Source organism: Haemorhous mexicanus, chromosome 9 (assembly GCF_027477595.1).
Source record: "Haemorhous mexicanus isolate bHaeMex1 chromosome 9, bHaeMex1.pri, whole genome shotgun sequence".
NCBI classification, from domain to species: Eukaryota; Metazoa; Chordata; class Aves; order Passeriformes; family Fringillidae; genus Haemorhous; species Haemorhous mexicanus.
The window spans coordinates 9,904,467-9,932,077 of NC_082349.1; the positions used below are offsets into that span (position 1 = coordinate 9,904,467).

Below are 27,611 nucleotides of genomic sequence, written 5' to 3' on the forward strand. Positions count from 1 at the left end.
TATTTTCTTTCATGCTTGAAAACAACCCTGCATCTGTTGAGCAAACACCTGAGCTATAACAAGGAACCATGTTGCTCCTTGTTCAGATATAGCCACTTGTAGGCACAGGGAGAAGAGGAGAGGGCTGGATGCTTTGGGGATGGTCACAGAAATGCGTTGCTTTTTCTCCCTTGACTGTAAGGATGCTGCATTCACTGCTTCTGCTTAAAAATGTGCTGCGCATCTTCACCTTTCTTACATTTCTGATTTTTGTAAGAAAAGTCTTTATATTCAAGATGCCTATAAGTTACATTGTAGCAGTAAAGAGCAGACACTTGACCACATTTTGCCACTAGTTATTGCATCACATGTTAACCAAGATGCAGTGAAGTCATCCTCTCTTCAAGCCCTTTCTGTTGCTTCAGAACCATCATTTAGATTGGTTGGACCTGACCTGCTAGCAGAGGAATTCCGCTTGCAAGGCTACACCTTAGCAGAGGAAATCAGTCCAAGCTTTAAAACTGGTTGTATTTTGTCTTTTTTGCCCAAACCATATGTCTTCAGAGCAAGGGTTGTACATCTGGGTAGATTAAAAACCCATTTGTGGGCAGGTATTGGAAGATTGTGGAAGGTGATCCTGGAAGGGATGGTCTTGGCTTTGGGGCTGGCAACAAAGACCCAAAAAACCTGGTTCTTAAGAATTACATGGGCAACAAAGAGCACTCCAGGCTGGGGAGAAAATGGAGAACATTTTGTAATATTTTTGGGTAAAATCACAGATTAGGACTGGTTGTCTGGAGCATGGCCTTGGGCCAGCTGAGCCCCTGAGCTGGGTAGGGGGAGGGGAAAAACCTCCATTTCAGGCTCCTAGATAAACAAACACCAGAAATCTCGTAAGGGTAATAATGGAAATCACTGAGAAATTGAGTTAATACAAGGGCATCTGTGTAAGTGAATGCTCGGGACAGGGAAACGGCTTTGTCCTTTAACTCTAGTAATGCTGGAGCAGATGGGAAGCGCGGTGTGCTTCACGCATTAGCTGGCTCGGATAAAGAGCAAGGCAGAGGCCGGTCCTCTTGGCTGATTAGAGGTTAACAGGGATAGAAACCAGCGGATTGACTCTTCATTTGCAGGAGGTGTTGTGGGATCAGAGCAGATGGCAGAGAGAGCGTCCCTCCAGCTTACTCAGCTGCTCAGAGGAGCTTACGGCTCCCTCCAGCACAAACAGCCCCATTCCATCTCCTCTGTTTACAGCTGCAGCTCTTGCTTCTTCCCTGGCCTACCTGGAGAGGTGATAGAAGAGAATTTCTCCCAAACCTGTGGTAGTTGGTGCCTGAGGCCATAGGTATGTGTGGGGACCCTTGCAGGCTTGGTGCATACTCTCCAGCTCATCCATATCCCTTTGTTTCAGCTCCTCCTGCGGCAGCTCAGCTGCAGGCATGGCTCCTTCCTGGGGTGATATTAATGGTCTTTGTTAGCTCTGTGAAAGTGGAGGTGCTTTTCCAGGATGATAATGACTAGGCAAGGACAGGACCATGGTAGGGACAGGGAGGAGGGCTGCAGGGGGAAATCTTTCAGCAGCAGAAGTGTGGCTGTGTTCTGCTGGGGCGGCATCCTCCTGGCCAGCCATCGCCTGCCTCCTTCATCCCTGCCAAAGTCTGTCTCAACAGCAGCACCTTTGCCTGCGGTCACAAAACAGAATAGCTTTGGAGAGGAGGGAGGATGGAAACTCATAGCAGCTCTGCTCATTGACTCGCTGGAAGCCTGGATTCCCTATTTTGCAAGGGAGAAATGGCAATTGATTCAGCCTTACCCTCTTTCTTTCTGTCTGCCAGTGCTCTGAAAAGGCACATTTTATCTGTGTGTGACAACACCTGCCTAGGGTGCCTCTCATTGAGCCGCTGAATCAAAAGAGCAACAAGAAAAGTGGGTTTAATTGCACACATCTTCAGCAGAGTCTTTCTTGCACTGGCAGCACAAAAGGCCAGCCCTGTGCTGGTTGAATGGAGCCCGGGAGGGCTGGGGCACGCCGTACTCTCGTTACTATCGGAGGCAGATGATTCACTTTGCTGGAGCATTGTCATGTGCAAATGAGTTCATGAGCCCATCTCCTTTCCAACTGCAAGGTCAGGGACTGAGCAATTGTCAGCATCAGCCGGCTGGAGGAATTGATCTAGAAGCTGGAAAGCTTCGGGAGATTTTACTAACCTCCGCTTCCCACCGCCCGAGCACACCGACACCTTCCTCCCGTGGGTGTTGTCTACATTACAAATATTGACCGATTTTCAGTTCATGTTTAGAAAGCTGCTGTTTCGAGGCATGGAAATGTGACTGAGAATGGCTTATAAATAACATCGGGTGCGGCAATTATTATTCATTGCTAGTTATGGCTTTCACACACTGGAAAAACAAATGGTTTTTCCACTAGGAGCTGGAGCTGCAGTCCATTTAATCACTAAAGAGCTTGGAATCACTTTAGTTTAAAATAACTTTCTGCTGTGGTTTGGAAATTTTAAAAAAACATATTTGGGTCACGTTAACCTAGTGTGTACAACATGCACTAAGAATTTCAGTTTACTTCATGTACATCTGCTGAGCCCCGTAAATATCCATCTATTCTTTTCCTTTTGGTTTCACAGAGCTCCTAGCTGCCTGAAGACAGAGCTCCCCAAACAGAGATTTGGAGTGGGGTTAGTCTGGCTAGAGGTGGAGAATCCTGGGAGCTGAGCACAGAGTACAAGAGCAGTGAGCAGCCAAGCTGCTGTCTGCCACAGCCACCCCTCTCTGGCTATGATGCAAGGGGATGTGGCTGGTGCCTTCAGGAAGCTGAGTGGATGGACTTTCCATCACGTGGCTCCTAACAGAGGCTGCCCAAAATACCAGCCTCAGGTACTAGGAGGTCACTTGAGGTTTTGACAGCTAGGTGTGGTTGTGAGTTCTTTATGTACATGGTGTAGCTACATCCCACCAGCGGTGCATGCTCAGGGCATGGATGTCGTGCATGTTTCCCTCTACTGAGCCATTCCTTGCCCCCCTTCAGGGTTATCACAAAGACAGAGAAAAGCCTGTGGAGGAGGCAGAAGAACCACAGTGCCATGAAGAAATGTTCCCCACATTACCTGTGTGTTACTGGCTATCATCCTCTCACACAGCTGTGCCAGTGCAGCATCCTCAGGGTTAGGTCCTGCAGGTGGCTGCAGCTCTGTGGTGCTTTCCACCCCTGCAGGACTCTGCCAACGCTCCGGGAAAGGCAGGCGACCGCCACGCCTGGGAAGAAAGGGCTAATTTTTTCCGAATGGCACAACTTAGCAAATGACAACTGTGACTTCAGTCTGGGCTGCAGTGTGAAATCTGAGGGATGGCTGTGAGCAGCAACTGCCAGAGAGAGCAGAGCTGAGCACTCGGGTTCCCAGCTAGTGTGGTAGGTGTGGAGGAGTCCTCCTCTCTCTTGCAAGTGTTGGTGCCACAATTATGAGAAGGGAAGGGGCTATGCCTGGGTTTAGCTTGGTTTTGGGGTTTAAATTTCCATCTGGGCATCTGCCTGTCTCCAGACTCCAGGTATTTCAATATTACCAGCCTAAATGTTTGCTTTATCTTCAGTGATCTGCTGAAGGAGACAAAGTGAGGGATCTTTGCAGCTGGCCTCCTGGTAGTTTGGAGCTGCAGGACAGGCTAGTGTTTCTCCTGATGGTTGGCATGAGGATATCTGAATTAAAGATGTCCCATTGAAAGGCTTTCTGCTCTAACAGAACTGGAAGGGTTTGCATAACTCCTTTTGGTCAAGTAGGTTTAGAAATCAAAGAATTCACCATCTTGGTTAACGATGCTTCTGTTGAGGTGTTAATACTGTTGTCCCAGTAGCAAAGTCTCCTGCACTGAGATCCCTGCTAAAGGCTTGATCATTTGTAGCTGTTTGAGAGCCCAGGATTTTTTATTTTATTTTTTGTGGATCCATCCTCCTCCCAGCCTGCAGAGTTTATCAGCTCCAAAGAGGAGAAGGCTGCCCAGATGACAAGTTTGTAAGTATACCAATGTGGAATTCACAAACTCTTGGAAAATAATTCTGGGATCTGTTTTAATTTAAATCAGAGGCACAATGTCCTGTGGCAGTAAAACAGGGAAGGTTCTTCCTCCAATTTTGTCCCCATTTGATGGGTTGGATGGCTGGGATTAGAAAGAGATGAGCTCATCATGCCCTGTGTGTCCGTGAACATTCATGGCACCTTTCTGTGCTTTTTCTGGGGCAGTTATGAACACTCAGCTCCTTTTACAACCTCGATCAAAGAGACATCCACTGGGAAGCTTCTGTGGTAGGAGAGCGTGTTCTGGGGCAGGGAAAAGGTGAAGATCTTGGGACAAAGCTAGACTCTGGAGGGGCGTAATGAATCTGTAGTTACAAAGATAGTATTTAATTATTTATTTTCCATGGTTTTCAAGCCTTGGCACTGTCACTTTGCTGGCAGCAAATCAAACACCAAGTTAGCTTATGTTAAGAACAGAAGATGAAGTCCTAGATAAGCACTGGGCTGTAGGAATGTCTTAAATTGAAGGTACAGGGAGGACACAGAGGAGAGTATGTCTTTGCTCTCAGTGCTGTCCAGACCCTATGTCAGTCATCAGGGCTGTGTTTCTCTCCACTGAAGTGCTGGTATCACAGCTCCTAGGATGCTTCTTTCTTCTAGGATGTAAGATGAAAAGAGAGGAGGGTACAGTAACAGCTTAACTTTTCCAGTGCTGCCTATAACATTTTGGTGATAGCATCAGTGTTCTGTGTAGAGCAGGAGTGTATGCTTCAATGGACGATGAAGTAACCACACCAAAACCTACCTTTTAGCCACCACTCTTCTCTGGGACTGTGATACCCATCACTGCTGAGCTCGTGTGCTTAGCAGCCATGGTGCTGGGGTACAGACTCAGCTGCAATGTGGTAGCTGCAGTCTGACCTCACATTAATGTAAATATTCACAAATAATGCCTCTGTTCCTGCCAGCTCATCTCTCTTCCCCCCCTCCACCATGTTTAATTTCTGACTCAACTTTTGATAAATGTTTTGTAGAGTTCCTAGTTTATCCTACAGACCTGCTGTCACCACAGCTAAAATCTAAACCAACACTTGACTTGGGGCTTGAGTGCCAGATGAACTTGGCAGTCGTTGACATAATGAATGGTCCTGTTCGATGTGCAGACCAGATCTGAATTGTGAAGACCAGCTCTTGGACCAGATGGGAGAGCAAGCTTTTGGGATGCCTGAGAATATCCTGAGAAATATCTGGACAAATATTCTGTCATGAGAGGCCGGATCAGACCACAGTTGATATATTTTCAGACTTATACCTGTCTGAAACATATAAGATAATTTGGTTAAATGAGTTCCTCCAGCCTTACACCAGTTAGCCCCAAGTGGGGTCTGGCCCACAGTCATGTTAAAGTAAGCATTTCAAGGCAGTGTTTATGGCCAGTAATTTGTCCTAGAGTGCTTTATATATGTGTGTGCAGGCATACATATGAGGATATACGTACATACTCGCTCAGGAACGCGGTTTCCAGTCCCTTTAACTTGTTCAAAAAGTAAACTAGGGAGAAACTGGCAGTGAGTCGGAGCCGCCTGCCAAGCATTGCAAACCAGAGAAGTGGTAAAACATAAACACTTTGGAGTTTATCCTCTGGATTTATATAGTTTGGCTGCCAGGGGACGGGCTTGTGTGGAGGGGGAGGCTCGTCAGCCCCTGGCCATGCTGCTCCCGCGGCGCCGAGCCCAGCACCTCCACAGCCACGCTGCTCCTGCTCCCGCAGCCTGTGAGCAGGGAGGGGAGGGAAGTGCAGGGCTGTGCATCCCTCCCCTCCTGCTCTGCTGGCCACATGGGGTGGATTTTGGGTGATGGCAGCAGAACAGGTCTGCTTTTCCCCCACCCCGGCACTAAAGTAAAAGCAGACCTCCTTGACGCTTAATCAGATTTGAATGTGGTTTTTGGCGTGGCTTTAAAGAGACTGGCAGTGAATAGCTGGTTTTGATGCCATTTATTAAAAACCTCTGGTAGAATTTGTCTCCTAAAGCCTTTGTAAGAGCTGGCAAACGCACAAGGGTTTGATGCAGTTAATGTATTTTAATCTTCACCCCCCCACCCCTTCTCCTTTTCTGTCACTAATTGTAGGGCTCTCAGCTGTCTGCTGCCTTCTCCGAGGGGATGGCAGGCTCTACAGGGACCTGTACATACACAGGCTTAATAAGGTTGCAGTGGCACGGAGAAAAGTGAGCATCCTCCTCAGGGAGGATGGCTGGGATGGGCACTGTGAGGTGCCAGGTCCCACAACATGTTCTGACAGGGGGACACTGGATTGCCCTGGCTGTGTTAATTAACCTCCTAGTGCACCCTCACTCTCTTGGAGGAACAAGGCAGATGAGAGTGAGAAACAAAGATATCCATTTTCCAGGTGGCTGAGCAAGTGCAGAGTGTTGGGTGTTGAACCCACTCAGCAGCTGGATTGTGAGAAGGACTCCCTGAGGCTCCCATTCAAAGTGAGGTTGATAGGCATCCATCAGTCAGTCTTACCTCACTGACTCAGTCCCTCACTTGCTTGGTACATCCGCATTTCTTTGGACCCGTGGGACTTTCTGAGCGCATTTCATGTTCCTCACCTATGTTGGGTCCTTCCGCGGGGTTTTGTGCCTGAAGGCACTGCACCCCCTTTCTGCATGCTGGGAACTGTCAGGAGCACCATAACATCGGTGTGAATGATTTGTGGAACTCAGGGACCAGTTTTCCCCCAGCTGTGGTTTGGACTGTGCATAGCTCCTGTCCCTGCTCTTTGTTTCCACTGTGTGGAAGAGTTCAGAGCTGTGACCATGCCCTGGAACACTCTACCTGCTTGAGAGACCAAAGCTGGAATTGCTTTGCATTTAGTTTGTGGATTTTTTTGTCTGCCTCATCAAAGAAAAGCAAATGTGGTCTTTTTCTACCAGCCCTCACTCATGTGAGTTGCAAATTCAGCGAGAAGGAGGCGTGGATGGAAATGACTCCCAGGAGAGAAACAGTCTGAGATACTTAAACAAATGGGAACCGAGCGGCTTCGCTCTTCCCCTGAGGGTTTGGCTGTTAAATAAACTCGCCGATGAGTCTGCCTCTGTGTGTGTGTGTGTTGGTGCAGAAGTGTGTTTGTATACACGGGCTGGGTGTTGCTGGGTGTAAGCCACGGGGATGGGCTGTGCTGGGTGCTGCACTCCTTGGTATATGAGAGAGACACACAAGCAGTCTTGGCTTTCCTTCCTGCCGGAGCTGGCATGGGTGATTGTGGTCAGAGGGAAGCTAACCTGACCTTTCCCTCTCCTTCTTTCCCTCTCCAGGGTTCCACCTCAGTGGAACAGTAACGGAGCCAGCGACTGCGACAGAACCAGAGATGACCTACAAGGTGGCCATCAGCTTCGACCGCTGCAAAATCACCTCCGTGACGTGCGGCTGTGGGAACAAGGACATTTTTTACTGCGCTCACGTCGTGGCGCTTTCACTGTACAGGATCCGCAAGCCAGACCAGGTCAAACTCCGTCTTCCCATCTCAGAGACCCTTTTCCAGATGAACAGGGACCAGCTCCAGAAGTTTGTTCAGTATTTGATCACAGCACACCACACCGAGGTGCTGCCCACCGCCCAAAAGTTGGCTGATGAGATCCTGTCATCCAACTCTGAGATCAACCAAGTACATGGTAATTCCTCCCTCCTCTCTGTGTGACCCTGGCTCTGTGTTTGGGGCTGGGGTGGTGGTTTTGGTGCCACCGGTGGTGTCCTTCATTTTACATTTGTCTTTTGTTGCACAGAAAGAGCTGGTAGTGTCACACTGATGCTAATGCATGGGTGTTGGGACCACGTGGCTGGAGTGTCCCCAGCCTGCCCTTTCCTCTTCTTTTTGTGTTTGTCTGTCAAACTGGGGCTTCAACAGGCAGGAAGAGGCAGAGCTGACAGGCTGGTGGTGCACAAGGCACAGCTCAGAGTAGAATGGAGAAGCCAAGGACGTGGCGCTGGGACCCTGTGGAGAGGGAGGTGCAGTGGGGATGTGGCTCCTCCAGCACGTGGGGACACAGTGTCAGCCAAAGCCCTGCACTAAGTCAGATGTGGCTGAGCTGGTGGGAGATAAAGCTTTAATCTCCATGGGCGTTAATTTGCCCATAATAAATGAGCGCCACTGTTCTTACCTACTGCACAAAGGCAGTGGAGATGTGTCCCGGGGCTTTGTGTTTGGAAAATGCTTTTGACTTCCTCCCCTGAAAATCTGGGGACAGTGCCCAACCCAGCCCTGCTCCACTGGCCCAGGATGTGGCCCAGACTCTTGGAGATCTCCCACAGTGTCTTTTCAAGGAGCCCAGGAACTGAGGTTGCCCAGGGTCTGCAACAATGAGCAGCTCCCCACTGTGCCAGTCCCACCAGCTGTAGAGCAGAGATAATAAACACTTATCTGCCACGGAAGGGCGTTGCAGGGATTAACACGTGCCTGTTAAGTGTTCTGAAGATGAAAAGCCCCATATGCAGCCTAAAATACCATCTGAACTAGTTGAATCCACATGTAGAGAAGTAAGGCGAGAGGTTCATCGTCACCGTGGGGGTGATGGCAGCTCTGATCTTAGATGTGCTCATCTTTCTCTATCTGGTAGTTCCTGTTCCTACCTTGGGAGAGGCCTTTGTCTCCTCTGCTGAGCCACATGTGCCGCATGGGTGGTTGTGCTCTAACTAACTGGCTTTTGCGGGGGGGCCTTCAATTTTTGGCATTGTAAAAGAATGAGGAGCTGTGATGCTGCAAGGATCTGGTGAGAGCCATTCCCTCTCTGAACTGATCTACTGAAGCTGAAGCTGGGCAAGATCCCTTCTTGGCCGTTGTTTGAGGCTGCTTTCTCCTAAGCAGATTGAAGTAAAGCTTTTAAGGCTCTGAATATTTATTGTTCTAGAGTCAGCAAAAGGCTGGTGGTTGAGAGTCTTACGAAGATACAGATGTTGGCTCCAGTTCAGTATCTGCTTCTTGTTTTCACAAGTGGTTTAAAAAAAAAACAAAGCAAAAATTCTCACTCCCTTCAAACTTGGTGCAAATTTACGCACTCCAGTGTGCAATTTTAAGCCAACAGAGACGTGGTCACCCCACAGAGGGTGGCACCTACCTGACACCCCTGTGTCTGCCCGGCTGGTCACAAGTGAGTAAACACCTCTGCAAGCAGGAGAGCAGCCTTATCTGACCCTGGGAAGGATGCAGATCAGCCTTCATACATTGACATGCTCTTAAGGTGATCTATAGCTCATAAATGTTGCTTCCTGTGAAAAGGATGCCTCCAAACCCTTCACATTCAAGTTCATAGTGATGCTGTCCAGGGCTTCAGTTCTTGATTCCAGACAGTGTTGCAGGTTTTGCCTTCTTGGTCCTGCCAGAAGCACAGCCACAATGCAACCAACTACACTGCAGACCTGCTTGACCCCAGGGTGAGGAAGGGCTGCAGCCATGGGGGTCTGTTTGTGGGAGAGGAATTCTGGGGTCTCCAGGTGAAGTGGATCCAAATTTGTCCACCATCTTGCCCTTCCCAGCTGTCAATCATGCATTTGTAGTGGGTCACTGATCCTGGGATTTGTAATTCTTTAGGCTGTGCTCTACACAGAGCTTTATGTGCATTTCATGACCCTTGGGGTCACACGTCAGCCTTGGGGTTGAGGCCAAGGTGTCTTTTGGCAGGCCAGCCTTTGCAACCCAAACAGTAACCCGCTGTGGGCACTGGACACCTGAAATTATTACACCCTGGATCAAGAATGTTCTTTCTGGAAATCCTTCTTTTTTCCCTGCCCCTCCTTCTTTTGAGAGTAGGTCTGTCAAGCTTCATATCAGCATCAGGTCTTCCTCACCTGCCTCTGGTCACTCAAAGGATTCCTCTTTCCATGTTTATATGGTGAGCTTGTAGGATTGAGGAGCTGTTTTTGCACCAGGCTGGCTGGGGAATGCCCCTTGTGCAAGGGGGTTGTCTGGTTTTGTAAAATAAGGCTTTCAGGGATGCTCCTTCTCCTCCTGCAGAGCCTGAACGGCAGAGAAAATTACTGGCCATTGTCTGGCGCGCTCAGCTCCGGGCACTGGAGCTTTGTTCCTTGCAGGAGTCTGTAGCCGCGGGCTGTGCACCGCGTGCCGATCTTCCCGGCTGTCTTCCTAGAAGGAAATGCAAACTATCCAGTAATGATGGAGTCTTGGAGCGCAGCCAAGGCGCTTGCGTGTTCCCGAAGGATTCAGTCCAAGCAGAGCCTAGGTGTGTGCCTGCCGCTCTGCTCCCCACTTGACCTCCGCCTGCTGAAGTGGGTCACGTTTCTGCTCCTGTGGCTTGGCTGCGAAGGGCAGCGTGTGCCAGCGAGAGCATCTCCCGTGTCTGGCACCTCCACGCTTGGCGTCTGGAGTGGCAGCTGGAGGGAGGAGACCAGGGTAGGTTTCAATGCTCCTCCCCAAGGGGACAAAGCCAGCAGTGTGGCTGCCTGGCACAGAGCAAGGCTGCGAGGATGTCGCTGTGCCAGCAAAAGTGACTCGTGGCTGCTTGGTCTCTCCTGGTGGGTAGAATGCTGGGGGCAGCCAGAAGCTGCAGCTGGAAAGCTTGCATCCAACAGCTGGGACTCCAAGGGAATGAGGATCATCTGGTGGTGGCCACCTTGGCACCCTGTTCCATCCACTCTTCTGAGAGCTTAAAGATGGCACGGTGCCTGTGGGCCCAGATTTGGGGCTTAGAGGTACCCTTCATGCATCACGGATGAATTCTCCCCCTTCCTTGCGTAAAGAGCAGGAGATTTTGGCAGACCCCATGTCTGCAGCTGTGTAACTCACCCAGCTTGAGCAGCATGTGGACATGGCAGAGGTCGCTGCTGGCCTCAGTCCAGGAGTTGTGGCTGGGGTGGTCTGTCTGGCCCACGGAAACACCAGTGGATGACACTGTATCTGTGGTGCTCAGCTGGTGTCATCAAAGGATGCTCTTCTCAACCAGAAGTGAGAAAAGCCACAAAACCTCTACTGTTGCAAGGTGCAGGGGCAGCTCCCTCTGAGGACAAGCCAAGTGAATCATCAACTGGCTTCTGTGGTCCTGCAGGGTCTTGGGAGCTTCCTTGGAGGAGAGGACTTTTGGAAAACCGTGAACAGGAATGGTCCCTCAGGCTTTGGCATGGGAAAATCAGATCTCCTTATGCAAGAGCCATAACAAGCCTGCTGCCTCATCCGTTCCCTTTTGTCCTACATGCATTCTTGACCACCTTAAGCTTTCCTTCAGCTTCTGGGCTAACACTGTCCCACCTTGCTCCTCGTGCACAGCGAGTTGGCTGCCAGGTCAGTGTGCAGGAAGTCCCTGCCTGTCCTGTCACACCGAGCCAAGGCTGATGTTTGAGGAGTCCTCAGGCACTCTTTGACTTTAAGGTCATCTCGACACAGCGTCTGGAAGGCAGCACCAGTACATCTATTTGAAATTCTGCCTTCCCGCAGGGGAGGAGGAGAAGGTCAGATCTCCAGGGCATTCATGTTCCTGTTTGCTGAGCTGTGGTGGATTTGAGGGGAAAAACACACCTGAGTGCTGGAGAGAAAAGCATCTCTTCCCCTTGTCTTGCAGAGCGACTGGAGTTGCCAAATGACTCCAGAGCACGAGTGGTTCTTGACAAGCAGCCTCCAAAGGTGGCTGCACCAGGTACTGGTACCAGCTGGACCACATTGCTCCTGTCCACCGTGCTGGGAGCCAGTCTGGATTCCCTTGTCCCGGTGCTGTCAGGTGTATGTGAATCTTCAGGCTGCCCTGGCAGCTCCCTCTGACTTGCCTCCACTTGAAAATGAACCGGGAGTCTTGGCGGAGCTGGATTCCTTGCTTTGCTGCTATTTTTAATCCCTTGTTAGAGTTCATTTCCTTTCTGGTGCCTGGTTATTTTCTCTTTAAGGTTTTCTGCCGTTTGCTTATTTGTCCATGTCCTCCCCACCCCCCACCCTGAGCTGATCCTTCACATCTGTTTTCTCTCTGGACGCCGGAGAGGAGCCTGGAGGCATTCAGCAACACCACCATGTGCAGTCATGAGATGGCCCTTGTGAATGGCCACCACGACAGCCAGCCCTGCTCCAGGCACCGCTGACCCGGGGCTGGCACGGCCAGGCCCCAAACCACTGCTGGGTACTGGGCACAGTCGGGTGAAATGACCACAAGGGAGATGCTGGAGCAGCCACTCTTGTCACTGGGTGGCTTTTAGCATGACTTTATCAGCTCCAGGTACTGGTTAAAAATTATAATCATGCCTTTTTCTTTGTATCACCAATCCTGCCTCAAGTCAGATGTTCCAGGAGTGTTTTCTACACTGCTCAGTTGACGTATCTCCCCTTCTTGGGTTCAGGAGCTTGGGTTTGGGATGTGACAATGCTTTGGCATGACCCACAGGGTCCTGCTGCCTCCTCAGCCCTGGAAACCTGCAGTTTCCTATTCCAGGAGCCCCTTTTGTTTTCTTCATATTGGGCAGCTAATTTCTGAGCAAGGAGTTGAATTTTCCATGCCTGACTTCACTCTGTTTTCTAATTTGTAGATTTTTCCAGTGCTTTTTCCTCAGTCATTGTATTTGCCAAGTCTCACTTGGCTGTCAAACAGTTAAACCCCCGAGCTCCCAGTGAGGGGGGAGCCCAGCACGGGGTGTGATGGATTGCATTTTTATCTCAGTTTCTACAGCCAGTGTAAACGGGCTGGTGAAACACTCTTTCCACTCAAGATGTGCGATGGTGTTTCCTTAAGTCTGAATCCGGCAGGACCAAGATCCAGCACATCTGAAACAGGGCTCTTTGGAGCACGAATGCTGCTATATGAGAAATGTGTTATGCAGGCGCCGGGCTGTTTTACATGCCGTTCCCAGCTCCTTTGGAGCTGAGACATGGAATCACTCATCAGCTGCGTCACGGCATGCCGCTGCCGAAGCCCCCACGGTGTGAACGTTGGCAAGGGGAAGTGGACAAATCCTGCCATTAATATTTAAACCCAGCACAAATCCCGTTGTTTGCTCTTAAATGTTTATCCAGCTCCCCAGCGTAATTGGGCAGCCCGTTATCTGCCGGGTTGTGCTGCACGTGTGGGAATTTGCTATTACAGCCCTCTCTCTGAATCTTTTATAGGAGAGAAAAATACATTTACAAGCAAATTCGGGCTTTATTTGGAGGCGCGGGAGGCGCGTTGCTAATTTGGCTGCGGCCCGAACCCCAACGTGCGAAGTGCTCAATGTGTTGCGTGGGAGGAGGAGGTTTTATTTAGCCGCACGCTCCCTTCCTTCCTTGCCGCTCGGGCTTTCCGTTGCTAACGCTACGTGTGAGCAGCAGGCACGGCGGGGTAGCCCCGGGAACCCCCAAAGAACGCATCTACTTTCTGCATTTTGCGACCTCCTCCTCCTTAATCTGTCACAGCGGCCACGGCCGTGGTGAGGGACGAGGGATGAGCTGAGCTTTGGTGGGATGGGTCAGCCCAGGTGACCGTGCCCTCCTGGTCCCTGCAGACAGACAGGTGACCCTGTAGAGGCAGTCGAGGCTGCTCTGGATGGCTGCAGCTGGGAGTGGCGGGCAGGATGGTGGGGAGGAGGATATCAAGAGTGCAAGCGTCTAGGATACCTAGCGATGGGGCCGGATAAGCGCTCCTGGTAGACAGATTAGTCATCGGTTCCTGATAGGGGATAATCACCGGCTTGTCTGCTCTTTATCTGCGAGATAAGGATGAGGCTGGGGGAGGGAAGGAAAAGGCACAGAAAAGCTCAGAGAACCGGCATGGACTGTCCCTGTCCCTGGCTGTGATTGTCCCTCGTGGCTTATGACAGGACTCTGAGCTGACTCTGGTGGTACACTGAGCAGGACTCGCCCCTTGCTGGGGGCTCAGGGCTTAACTGCTTCTCCAGGGCTGTGGCAGGGGAGTGGGATCAGGATCAGGCATATGTAACAAAAGTCCTCATGCTCATCCAGGAACTGTGATTTCCTTTCTGCTGCTTCAGCTCTCGTCCCAATTATGTGGTTGTGTCGACTATAAATTATTCTGCAGAGGGAGCAGCAGCATCCTGTCCCTTCAGCATGCCTAGAGCTTGCTGGATCTTCTCTCAGGCAGTGACTGTTAGCAGAAATTAAAGTAATTTTGTAAAGGACATTAAATACAAATAACTGTATCTTAGCAGGTCAGGAGTGTTCTCAGCCTGCTGGAGGAGCAGAACCCCTGAGGTTGGTGTTGTCTTGCTTACAAGCCAGGAAGAGACAGTTGCCCTGCTGAGCAGGCATCCTGGAGCACAATTTTCATGAATTGTATTTGAGCTCCTGGTTCAGCAATGCACAAGGCCGGGCTGTGCACAGCATCCCAGGCTCTCTCTGTAGGAAAGTGGTGTCTGCTCCCCAACCAAATCCCAGTTTTGGAAAAGACATCATGAAGATTTAATTGGGAATGTGTCAGCTACAGCATCCCATGGCTCCTCATGCAGCACCTTGCTCTTCCTGTGCTGACTTCTTCCTCTCTTGAGAGGGAGATAGGAGAAGCAGACCAAAGTGGAGTGGAGCATCCTCCAGCTGCAGCAGTCCCTCCTTGGTACTGGTTTTCCCTAAGGAGTTTCTGTAGAGCAGGACCCAAAAGCAGACAGCTGAAAATCCAACTTTCTGTTCCATTTTGTGCTCTTGGCTGCTCCGTGGAGTTGTGCTACTGCCTGTCCTGTGAGCCCTGGAACCCATGGCCAGGACGTAGGGTAGTGCTTGGGCAGGAAAATGGGAATCGAAAGGGGCAAGGTGAGGGAAATGTGGCCCAACTTGTTTAAATCAATTGTGGGTTTTCTTTCTTTCTTTTGTTCTCTGGAAGATGAAATGCAGCCTGTGAAGGCATATGTGTGCCTGCCAAAGGCCCTGCTCTGGTCACAGTTTGCTCTTTGAAGGATTATTGATCCTTTGTTCTTTCCCACAGAGAGTCTCTCTCAGGCAGGTAACTGATGCCCAGGGACTTGTCCCCTGTCCTAAAGCAAGTGAGGGGCAGGACCAGGTGTTTAACCCAGGGCTCTGGAGCCCAAGTGCAGTAGTGCCTTTGTTAGACTGTCCCAGACACGGGGAAGGGCTTGCAGGAATTGGAGCTTTACTGATGCTTTAATTTAACAAACCAGTGAAGTGGAGCAGGAGCACACTGGGCACTCCCTGGAGCTGCAGAGCGCTTCGGGCTCTGCAGCTGTGCTGCCTGCACTCCTGGGGCTTTGGAGGAAGGCAGGTCCCTGGTCTTCCTCAGCCTCATTTCACGTGGAGTGCTGAGGGTGAGGGGCCATGCAAGCATTAGCCCTGTGGTGAGGATATCCCTCCTGATGGCTGCTGCCACTACTGTGTAAGGACAGCACAGTGCTGCCACTTGGGCTCACTGAGGAATCAAGTTGGTTTTCTGTCACCTGAGCTGATAAAGTAAAGGTGGGTTCCTAATAAAACAGAGGTAGGTTCACTCCTTGCTAGTGGGACTGCTGACCCTGCTGCCATAAACATGATTGTCTCTCTTCTCCCTTCCCCATCCTCTCAGGCGCTCCTGACCCCACTGCTGGAGCCAGCATCGATGACGAGAACTGCTGGCACTTGGATGAGGAGCAGGTCCGAGAGCAGGTGAAGCTGTTCCTATCTCAGGGAGGGTACTACGGCTCGGGGAAGCAGCTCAACTCCATGTTTGCCAAGGTGAGGAGCCGGCTGCTCTCTCCCATCTCTGCTCAGCGTGTCACGTAGCTGGCACTCACTGGCTGCCCTGGCAGGGTGCCCATCACAGCTGGGAATCTCTGCTCCAGTGCCTTCTCGCCCTGTCGCGGTGCAGGCGGTTGTAATCCAGGCTCTGGGTCAGGCCTGGATTGTCTCACCTGCTGTCCTGGCAGGTCCCTTCCTCCCGTGGCTGCTGTGATCCCTGTGCAAGGAAGGGCATTCCCCCATCTCCTCTTCAACACAGTGGGGAAAAAGCCAGCCCTGCAGAGCCTACCAAGACCATGGGAAGGTGGAGCCATAACCCACAGATCTCACCACCCTATGGGCTTTTCTCTTTCTTTGGAGAAGGGCTTTGCTTTCATGTTCTTAATCTCAGTTTCCTTCACAGCCTGGCTGTGGCTGCTACTCAGCTGGGCTCCAGTCAGCCTCATCACAGCCATTGCATGAGGGTTATAATGTGTGACTGTATATTATATACACATGCACATACATATATGTATGTATGTATTTACAGTCTGGACCCTCAGGCTGAGGAAGCTGTGGGTTGCCAGCCAGGTGAATGTGTCTTAAACACCTTTGAGGGACCATGGTTTGTCTCACCCAAGACTTTCTCTTTGTCCTTTCCAGGTCCGGGAGATGCTGCGCATGAGGGACTCCAACGGGGCCAGGATGCTGACATTGATAACAGAGCAGTTCATGGCTGATCCTCGGCTCTCCCTCTGGAGGCAGCAGGGGACAGGCATAACAGAGAAGTGCCGGCAGCTCTGGGATGAGCTGGGTAAGAGTCACTGCCTTGCAGAGAGGAGGAGAGTCTACCTGACTGCTGGGCCAATGGGCATCATTACAGAGGCCCTATGGGGCTCTTTTTTGGGAACGGAGACCCTGAGACATGCCAGGACCTTACTGTATCCCCTGCTGGGGAATCACTGTGAGACAGCTGGATCAGGCCCAAACCACACAGTTCAAAACCTTAAACCTGCCCCTCTCCTGCAAAAGGATCAAGGATGATGGGTGTGCAGTGTATTGCTGGTGTTTGGTGAGCTGCCCCAAAGCCTTTGTGAGGGACCACACAGGGCTGGTGAGCCCCAGGGGCTGGATGTAGCCTGGATGTGGAACTTCTGTTCCTGGGGGAACCTTGATCTAGAGAGGGAAAGATGGGTTCTCAAGTCTCATCACATCTAACAGATTCTGCCTGCTGTGGTGCACGTTTCCAGGGTGAGGGGGGCGGGATGAGCAGCACAGAGCCTGGCTGTGAGGGAAATGCAGTTCTGGGTAATTCTAGCTAAGCATCTTAGACACCAGCTCAGCTGGCTGACACTGTAATATCATTAGAATAAAACATGTAGATGACGTGGGCTTGGGGAGTAGGGTTGTGTGGTGAAGTTAACCCTGCAATTCTGGGCTCTGCTGTATATATGGGATCTTGGATGAATAGTTTGACTTGAGCCATAGTTTGATGAGTGAGTTTGAGCTTCTCTGCAGCCTGCTAGTAGGAGATACTGTGCCAAGGGCAAAGGCTGATGGGCTGGCACCAAAGGGATGTGGTAGAGCTGGAAGAAGGATTAGGATGGTCTGGGATCTGGAACATCTGAAACTGCAGCTGGAAATCCCAAACCCACCTACCAAGTGCCCAACAAATGTAAACAGAAATGAGGCTGGGAACCCTGGCCAAACTATGCAGACAAGATCTGGGCAGGGGTGGGATGTCTTGTTTCTATATGAAGTTTCCTGGATGGAAATAACCACACCAGCTCTGGAGAGCTCATCTGTGCTTGCTTGCCAGGAAGATATTTCCAGGGTTTTGGGATGCTGCAGCTAGACAATTGGATATGCAAGGATCCCGGAGAGGTGGCCAAGTCCACCAAGCCAGAATTTCCACATGGAAGAAAGCAAGCACATTGGTGATGTATGAATGGATGGGTGTGTGGGCAGGCCTGGATGCAGGAAGCAATTTGCTTAAAATTACAGATTATTTGGCCAGATTTCCAAGCTGCTATCCAAGCCGAGAGCCCTCCCTCCCTTCCTGCACAGGCGAGGGGAGGGTGGTTGGGTTTCAGTCCTGGCTTAACTGTACAAGGACCAGGTTGGTGCATGCGGGTTTGGTCGGCAGAGTGGGAGGAGGTGGCAGCACATCCCTGTTGGCAGATGGCAAAGTGGCTGGGGAATGTCAGGGCCCTACCAGTGCTGGATCAACACGACAGCAGGGGAAGTGTGGTGCCAGCCAACACACGTCAGAGCAGCTCGCCTGGCAGAGGCGTGTCACACGTGAGGGTCTGGGCATCTCCATGCAGAAGAGAATCTCCTGTAGAGGACACAGTGATGTTCCAAGAACCAACTCCAGAATAGGCATGGATTGTACTCAAAGCAGGGATTATTCCCTCATTTTACAGAAGCCTTTTGCATTTGGCCTTGTGCAGCGTTTACTGTAGGAGCAGAGCCTATCTCTGAAGGAGTTGTGGAGGCACAGAGAAACCAGAGCTGCTCGGAGTTGGGGGTGTTCACCAGTAACAAACATCAGGAATGCAGAGCAGTGTCCTAAACCATCCCTGGGTGGGTAACAGTAGCCAGGGCACGTGGGGCAGTGGAAGCCCCAGTCCCCACTGCTGTGGGCTGTGCTGTGGATGCCAAAGCTGCCGGTATTACCATTACTGCTGAAGGGAGGGATGAGGGGCCTGTTGCCAGCTGCCACGGGAACAGACCACAATCCTCCACCACTTAGAAGCAAAAATGGGCCTTTTGGAAATTATTTTGGGCACGTGTTTAATAATTAATCATCGATTTTAGCAAAGACTGCATCACAGACTTGCGTGGGATTGGAAGAAGATCAGCCTTAAAGAAGATTGTGGATTTATGCTGGGGAAAATGTAAAGGATTTTGCAGGATTTCAGAGTTATAAAAAAAAAAAGGAAATTAAAATAAAAACGGGATTGTTTGCTTGTGCATGTGCTGCCATCTGAACCTCTATTGCCCCGTCTGCTGGGGAGCCAGAGGAAGGACCTGCTGGATGGAGAGCTCAGCAGCGTGGGAGTATTTGCCCTGGCGCATTAGTACTTACGATTAAAGCCTAATTACAAAAAATAGACGAAAAACCAGCTGAAGTGCAGCCTGACCTTAATCTGCCTGGAGACGGGTTTATTTATCTCGGCCACTTGTTTACAGTGGGGAATTTCAGCAGATTAAGCCGGGGAGCGACCCTGTGGGAAACGGGAGAATTTCTTTGATGGTTGGGAACCTTGGGCGCGGGATCGGAGCGCCTGTCTTCTCTGGGGCCTGCAGCCAGGACCACTGGGCTGGGAAGGCTCTGACCCCCCCTGTCCCTGCACCCAGCCCTGTCATCAAAAAGCATTTTTGTTTAGAGGCTTAGCTTAATCGTGATCTGCCGCTTTGTTCCCCACTTAACCTCCTGCTATCAGAAAGTTCAGATGAAGGTTTCTGCAGTATGTGAAGAGACATGGAGTCTGACCTGGTGTGGCATTTCGGCTCAGGACAGGAGTCACTTGTGCTGTCAGCTGATGTCACTTGACCACAGGGCTCAGAAAACCACTCTGTTATATCTCCCAGATAATTATCATGACTGAGACAGATGCAAATCTCACTTCCCTCCTGGTTCCCACCTCTCCACCACATCTTCTTTCTGCAGGAGAGCCCAGGGGCATAATGTTTTGGCATGCAAAGGATGCCTCAGAGGGCTCTCAAAAATAGGCAGCAAAGTCATGAGGCTTCCGAGGAACGCATATTAGCAGAGCTGTGGGAGCCAAAAATCCAGCGGGTGCATCCCATTCCTGGGGGCGGCGAAGCTGGAGCACCGAGCCTTGTTACTGCCTGTCAGCCAAGATCTGTGCACCCTCAGAGGCGTTAGTTGAAACTGCCCAAGGCTGCTTTTGACACAAGCACCCCCAAAGTGGGCGAAGAGCAGTGACAACAGGCGGGAGCGCTGATGGGAAGGGAATGCCAGACACCCAGAGTTGAGTGCAGGTTTTATCTCATGGCCACCCGAGGAGGTGGGAAGTTCTATCCCCTTCCTTAAAGAAGACTGATTTTCCGGAGCTGAGACCTGATTTTTATAAAGATGCCATGTCTGAGTATCCCCCATGGAGCCTGCAGGAGCCTGTGAGTGAGTGACATAGACCTACTCTGGTAAGGATAGCCCCCTAAGGAGATAGCTCTTTTACACATTAATTAATTGCTGATGTTGCAGCTCAAAAATCTTAATTCCCCTGTTCATCAGAAAAAAGTGAGATGTTGGTGGGTGTTCCTGGGGGCAGAGATTGAGCTGAACTGAGCAAGGGCTACTTTGGGCATTTGCTGATGCTCATGCCTGCAATTGCTTTTCCCGTGCCCATTCCTGGATGTGATGCTGCTGCCACCATCTGCGTTGTGATGCGGTGACGTCTGTCCTGTCGAGCCAGGCAGCTCCAAGGAGCCAGACAGGCACAGCCTCCACGCTTTACTAATGATTTGAACCAGACATGTCCACAAGTTCCAGCTGGCAAAGGATTGGTCAGGGGCCGTGCACCCCAAAAGCACCACCAAAGCTCAGCTGTAGTGCAGAGAGGCACCAGAGTGGAGCCAGGGCCAGGGCATGGCTGCTCAGCCTGGGTTTGCCTCACATTGCCTGGCAGAGGGACCGGCTGCTCTGGCTCCTGTTGGATCTGCAGCCTCGCTTGGGGCTCTTTGGCTCAATGGCAGGGCTGGGGAGCTGCTGCTCAAAACACAGCCAGCGAGGGAGGTGGTTGGGGCTTGTGGAGGAATCTCCTTGTGCAGTGGAGGCATGCTGGGTGATGTTGTTGTGCCACTGGCTGTCACTTTGGGATGCGAACTTTGGCTCTGGGAGTGATGGAGAGGTGAGGGACAGCAGGGAGAAGGAAGGTGCTCCAGGGCTCTGCTGAGCCTATGGAGGAGAAGCAGGGAGTTTGTTTCTGCAGGAAGCTGAACTGTCCCACGTGTGTAACAGGATTTGACATGGACAGAGAGAGAAGCAGCAGGAGCTGCTCAGCCTGAGGGGATCCTTGGGGATACCTCATATTGCAGCTGTGTCAGCCTACAGCCATCCCACCCCGCAGGGAAGCACAAGGGAGGGGACATGCTACATCATGGCAGCCATGCAGGGGAATTTGGGTAGAAATGGAGTTAACTAAAGAAAAATTAACGTGTTTACACTTACTCAGGTTGCTGTAGCCCTTATCGGAGCAGTGAGTGACTTGGAATAGTCTGTAAAGCTCAGTTAGCAGCACCAGCATCAGCCCTGTTTTATGAAAGGATGAGCTGGATCTTAATGATGACAGATGTCCTTGGTTCTGGTTTTGTCTCTCACACAGCAGACAGCATCACCAGCATCATGTGAGGTCCCATGGTTGACCCAGAGGGTGTCAGTGTGGGTGTTCTGCTGGTGAGCAGCTTGGCTTGTGAGATCCGAAGGACTTGCATCAGGGAGGGCTCTTGTCTGCAAGATATCAAGCCAAGCTCCAGGTTCCTCTGCTGGTTCCTCTGCAGGCTTGGGGCTAGTAGGGATTGAAAAAGGAAAAAAAAAAAAAAAGAAAGAAAATACACCAAATCTCCTTTTTAAATAGTTGAATGCAAATGGCCTGAAGAACAATAGCAGATGAAATAGCATTCAGAGCGGGTTTTAAAGCGCTTGGAACGTGGGTAGGATCAAAATCAGGTTAGTCTTTGGAGATGCAGACTCTGCAGCTTGCCAGAGTGTTTTTAAGCATGCTTTGATGTGTAGTTCAAACACTAGATTTGTCCTGGCAGACAGAAGCACTCACAAATTCATACACAGCCGCTCTCTCCTTCCCTCCTCCCCACTGTCCCCCATCTCATGAGATTATAATTTAGCTTCATTACGAAGGAGTTTTACTTTGTCCTGGTTTCAGCTGGGATAGAGTTAATTTCCTCCTTATTTAGAAGCTGTGTAAATCCCCCTCCTGGGTCTCTGCATTATGCTGAAATGAGTTTACAAACCTCGATGGAACCTTGCAGGCTCTCTGGGCGGCCGGAGAGCTTTGCCCCGCACGCATGGCGGTGGCAGCTCCGTGATTTCTTGGCTTTGTTTAGGGGCCCTGTGGGTGTGTGTGGTGTTAAACCCGCACTGCAAGCTGGAAGAGAAATCCTGCTGGCTCCGGCAGCTGCGCAAGTGGGGTGAGATGGACGTCTGTCCCCTGGAAGATGGCAATTATGGTAACGAGCTTCCCAACATCACTAACGCGCTTACGCAGAGCTCCGGTCACAGCCAAGGTGAGTCTGGGCAGGGAGTGGAAATCCAGCTGACAGCCACAGGGGTTGTGTCCAGGTCAAAACTCACCCCAAAGATGAGAGAACTAGCTTCAGCTGCTGGTTATGTTTCTGCGAGTCATAGGAATACAAAATATTTGTCTTCACAGCCTGTGGTTTTATATATAAATGTTTGCTTCTTTGCTACAGGGTAAAGTTGCCCGTGTTTTGAGTTTAGAGACTGTTTTAAGCAGTTGACTTTGGGGGAGTTTAGTGCAGGTTTGGGCATGGGGTAATACAGGAAAACAGTACTGCATGCAGTGGAGCAGAGCAGAGCAGAGCTCCGAAGTCCTGGCTGTGATGCGAGAGTGAGGAGCTGGAGATGGTGCAGAGCCCATTTCCCTGCCCTTAAGCCTCACTTAAAGGCTGTGATTCAGGTGGTAGGGAAGTCATTAGCCAGGAATGTTAACGCAGTTCAAGTGCAGAGCACAGACAGAGCATGTAGTTAGGGGGTTGTTCCTTAGTGCTAAAATAGTTTCTCAACCGCTGACAAAGCATTTGATCCCTTTAAATTTAAGCACTCTTTCTCCTTCCTTTTGCCTGAAGTAGACATTAATTGAAAGTTATTGCTCTTCGCATGCCTCTTTCTGCTGCACTGGAATTGCTCTTCCGGTGTATTATGTGTGGCCAAAGTGGGTGGAGGAGAGGGGGACAGCAGCCATGCCACAGGGGAAACTTCATTCTTCAGGGTGGGGTTAGTCCTGCAGCAGCAGTTTGGGAGCGTGGCTGCCCTGCCAACCACGCCAGCCACGGCCAGGACCACATGCCCAGCCTCCCTATGCTCTTCCTCAGGGAGCAGCTTAATTTAAACCTGGCCTTGCTCCATGTCCTGCACCAGTCCCAGGACTACCCCTCTGGTGTTCTCAGCTCTCCCAAGGATTTGCTCTGGTATTTGGGGAAGGTTGCTAGGGCTGAACAGATCATTTTTTTTAGACCTGCAGGGAGTTCCCAAAGCACATGCCAGGGATGTCCCCCTCTCTTCTCCCTGTGCTTCTGCCTCTCCAAGAAAGGGACTGAAAGCAGCACGGATCCTGGAGGTGTCCTGGGGTTCATGTTTGTGCATATGCAAATACTGCTCCAGATTGTTGACAGCCTCTTTTATTACTGAAGAACAGCTGATTCTTGAAATCCTTCCTGGTAAAGTGAGCAGCCTTGGTTCTCAACATACAAACACCTGTTTAATTTCTCTCCACCTCAGGGTGCCTGCAGCATTCCGGCTAATTGCTTGTTGCCATCGTTTCCGGAGCATGTTTACCCAGCCTCCCTGGATCAGCTTGAACAGTGCCTTTTGTTTTCCACCCTTGAATGCGTTTAACTCAGCCCCTCTTGTGGGTTGCAGGACCTAACATGGAACGTTGCACCCCCTCTGGGGCTTCCCGTTTTGCAGCCTGCCAGCTGTGTTTGGCCTTCATGATCCAGTGTGGCTGGAGTGATAGTGGGATTGCTCCGGACAGGTTTTTTCCTCATAACAAGCCACTTGTCTTGATTGGTCTGGATGGGGTGAAATGCTAATCCAGAATTTGGTAGTTTCAGAAATGCCCTTGAAGTTACAGAGCAGCTCTGAAGAGGAGCAGATATCTGGTGCAGAGCAGCAGTGGGGTTTCAGATGATGCTGTCTCCTCCCTTCCAGCCCTTTCACGCGGCCCACAGAGGTTGCTGGGGTGTGGTGGGTTCCCCCAGTCACTGGGAGGCAGCTGAGACACACTCGTGTGGTTCCCTTCGTGGCTTCATGTGCTGATCTAAGAAGCTGCAGTTCAGTGAAGCTGTGTTGGAGCAGAGGAGGAGAGCTCATGGTGCTTGCAGGGCAGTAATGCTGAGGAAGCCCAATCCTGACCCAGGGGCAGCTGCCTGCATGCTCAGTGTCACAGGAAGGGAGCACACTGCCAGGTTTCAAGGCATCAGCCTTGTGTGTGACAGTGGATTGTGGTCACAAAGCAAATGGGTGGGTGGTGCCTGCCTCTTTTCTCACCTCTCTGACCAAGTCAGCTGTTCTAGCAAATTACTTAGCAATGCTGCCTGAGGAGACATTAGTCAGCAGGGGTATCCAAAGCCAGAGCCCATGTTCATCCCAGAAATTACTGGGGTGAGACCAGGTTTTGCTCTCATTGTAAAGGCAGAGCTGTGCCCAGGGAGGTCGTGTCTAGGAGGAGGAACAGGCTGCCCCTGCCCCAGCAGGGCACTGATGGTTTTTCTCTTTGCAGACTCCCTGGCCAGGCCCAGACGAACGGTGTTCACGCGGGCGATCGAGGGCTGTGACCTGCACTGGCAGGACAGCCACCTGCAGCGCATCATCAGCAGCGACTTCTACGTGTCCCCCTCCTACCAGCGGGAGGGCGAGAGCCTCCTCTTCAACTCCCAGGGGCAGCCACTGTGGCTGGGTGAGCATCCAAACCAGCAGCCCCTCTCATGGCCTGTGTGGGTAGGGCTGCTGGTGGAGAGGAGTCGCCTGAGGCTGCCCTGGGTCCTTGCAAATTCTGCATCCTAGACTGAAATTGCTACCCTGGCCCTTAGCCTGAGGAGTGAGGGGAGCAGAAGAATTCAGTGCCCACCCACACCCCAGCCACAATCCTTAGAGCAGTCTTCACATATTTACGGTCTGGCCTTCTCTTGGGCAGTTTGGACCAAGCTCATCATGTCCCTTTTCATCCTGCCAGTGTTTAGCTGTCCCCAGAGCAACCTCTAACTGTTTCCAGTACAGAGAGTCTGGACACTTAAAGTTTCTTGAAAACAGACTGCAAAGCACTGCTGTATCCTCCGGATTTTCTGTTTCCTGCTCTCCCCTTCTTGTTAGTCTTCCCTTAAAGGTAATTAGCAGTCAGTACAATTAAGCCTCATGGGAGCTTAAGGTGTACTGTGCCAGGCAAGCCCAGAGGCCTCCTCTGTTGTAGACTTTTAACCCAGGTACCTCAAGCCACACAAATTCTCTCCTGCAAAGTCATGACCCCAGGCAGATCTGTGGACCCTCGACAGTTCCTTGTCTGGGATGAGAACGAGTGATATGAAGGGCTTGGGGGGAACCTGGTGTTTCTGTCAGCCCTAAGACAGACCCCAAAATGGGAGATACAAATCCCCATGCACCTCCAGGAAGGGGGATTACTTATCCCCTGCAGTCCAAGAGTTGAGTATATGAACACAGAACAGGTCAAAGCCCACCATTGCACTGTTGTCCACTCCAGAAGCTGGGGTCTGTCACAAGGAAAGAGAATATTTAAAGTTGTCTAGAGATGTAGTTTCTGGAGTAGCAGGCACTAAGTTGCTGTTAATGCCAGGAGATAGGGAGGGCTCATATCTCGGATGTTGGTACACTTTAGCTGGAGCAGGAGAGGATATTTCTGCCCTGGGAAGAGTTCTGGGCAGCTGCAGGCAGGAGGTGCCCTTCCCACACAGCCACAGAGAGCAGTGGTGGGTTAATGCTTCCCTGGACTCCATCTAGAAGGGATGTGGTGGCCACAGCTCCACTCTCCTGAGCCTAATCTGGGTTCTGGTGAGCCCTTTTCCCCAGCTGGTTGGTGCATGGTATTTTTCTGATGTATTTGCCATGATTTTTGAATTTTGCACTTTTGCTTTCTTGGCACCTCTTCAGGGACTCAGTGCTGGGAGAGGAGGGTGATTTGTCAGCAACTTCCAGTGATGAATTCAGTGAGAAGATGAATATTTCATCCATTTAGCAAATGAATAGAGGGAGCAACAAGAAGCTCTTTTACAGATGTGTTTGTTCTGAAATCTCTTCCTCATGTATTCCTTGTGGGTGACCTTTGGGAAGTGGATATCCCATTTGTGGAGGTGGTTGTCTGCATTTCCAGAGCTCTCTGAAGTCTTCCAGGAATAGAAATTATCCCTCTACGATAACTTCAGATCATCTGTGTTTGCCTGGGTTTTTTTCTCCCCTTGGTAGGACATTTTGAAAGAAAATGGGATTTTTGCTGCTTGTTATGCAGCATGTCATGTCATCTGCTCCTGCTAATTTCTCACTCAGTCATAATCCTCTCCACAGTTGCTTGTGATTTCAGGTGAGCAATAAGCAGCAGGAGCAGATGAATTCCTAAGCAACTGTGAGTCTTGGGAGGGGGTTTAGTGCAACTGTTCCTAATAATAAAACACCAGGTAGGAGAACTGCTGAAGAGACAGGATGTCTGCAGAGCTCACTCCTTGGAGGTGTTAAGGAGTCAGTTCAAAGCACCACCCCAAGTCTGCCAGTGCCCCCAGCACAGTGCTGGATGCCCAGCCTCGCCCTGTGCCCTGAGAGCAGTGAGAGAAACCGAGACAAGCCATGCAGATTTTAGGAGAAATGAGCGGCAGGGTCGTAACAGCCTGCGTTGGAGCTGTCGTACTGCAGCAATGGGGTGTTGGAAATGGTGCCATTAGATAAGCTTTGCGGAGGTGGCCACTGACGTGGCTGCTGTGGGTTGGAAGTGGCAGGAGTCCCGTTAGTATTCCTGGTAGGCATCCTTTCCAGGAGCAGGGAGAAAGGGATGAATTCAAGACAGGAAGCAGAGTTTAGCTCAGGTATGGGGAACATGAGTAGAAGGTGCCCCATGAGTGCCATCCTGTCAATGCTTGTGCTCCTCTGGTTCAGCCGTGCTCCTGTTCCTTGCCTTGCAGAACACGTCCCCACAGCCTGTGCTCGGGTGGATGCGCTGCGCTCCCACGGTTATCCCAGAGAAGCTCTCCGACTAACTGTGGCCATAATCAACACCCTGCGACTGCAGCAGCAAAGGCAGCTGGAAATATATAAGCATCAGAAGAAAGGTATGAGTAGAGCTATGTGACAAGTGTCTTGTGACGTCTGGATGGGGTATCTCGGTTGGAAATATCTTTTCCACTTTGACGAGGCAAACATCCAGCCTGGATGGGCAACGATGTTTTGAGGGAACTTATGAACAAAACAAGGATGCATCATCTTTGGAAGGAGGGTCAGGTGTCTCAGGAAGTATTTAAGGGGGTTGATAGGGCATGTAGGAAAAAAATTTGAGATGCCAAAGCTCAGTTCGAACTTAATTTGGCAACTTTTGTAAAGGATAATAAAAAATGTTTTTACAAATATATTAATGGCAAAAAGAGGGGTAAGACCAACCTTTGTTCTCTACTGGATGCAGGAGGAAACTCAGTAATTGCAGATGAGGAGGAGGGGGAGGTGCTTAACGCCTTCTTTGCCTCAGTCTTTAGTGGGAAGATGGCTTATCCTCAGGACAGCTGTCCTCCTGGGCTGGTAGATGGTGTCAGGGAGCAGAATGGGCCCCTGTGATCCAGGAGGAGGCAGTCAGAGAACTGCTGACCTGTTTGATGTTGATAAATCCATGCGCCCAGATGGGATCCATCCCAGGGTGATGAGGCAGCTGGCAGATGAGCTTGTGAAGCCATTCTCCATCATTTACCAACAGTCCTGTCTCACTGGTGAGGTTCCAGATGACTGGAAGCTGGCCAGTGTGATGCCCATTCACAAAAAGGGTAGGAAGGAGGATCCTGGTAATTGTAGGCCAGTTATCCTGACTTCAGTGCCAGGTAAGGTTATGGAACAGTTTATATTGAGTGTCATCGTGCAGCACTTACAGGATGGCCAGGGTATCAGACCCAGCCAGCAGGGGTTTAGGAGGGGCAGGTCGTGTTTGACCAAGCTGGTCTCCTTTTATGACCGGGTGACCCGCCTGATGGATGCAGGAAAGGCTGTGGATGTTGTG

The 27,611-nt window shown here is 50.8% G+C and overlaps 1 protein-coding gene across 1 annotated transcript in view; it reads left to right on the top strand.

The window, feature by feature from the left end:
• Positions 1-27,611, top strand: part of ZSWIM5 (zinc finger SWIM-type containing 5) — a 97,996-nt gene that overhangs the window by 59,592 nt on the left and 10,793 nt on the right. The window contains exons 2-7 of the mRNA XM_059853939.1: positions 7,322-7,678; positions 15,494-15,642; positions 16,288-16,438; positions 21,718-21,897; positions 24,135-24,311; positions 26,536-26,682. Of these exons, the coding sequence (XP_059709922.1) occupies positions 7,322-7,678; positions 15,494-15,642; positions 16,288-16,438; positions 21,718-21,897; positions 24,135-24,311; positions 26,536-26,682 (1,161 nt within the window). The remainder of the gene's footprint in view (positions 1-7,321; positions 7,679-15,493; positions 15,643-16,287; positions 16,439-21,717; positions 21,898-24,134; positions 24,312-26,535; positions 26,683-27,611) is intronic.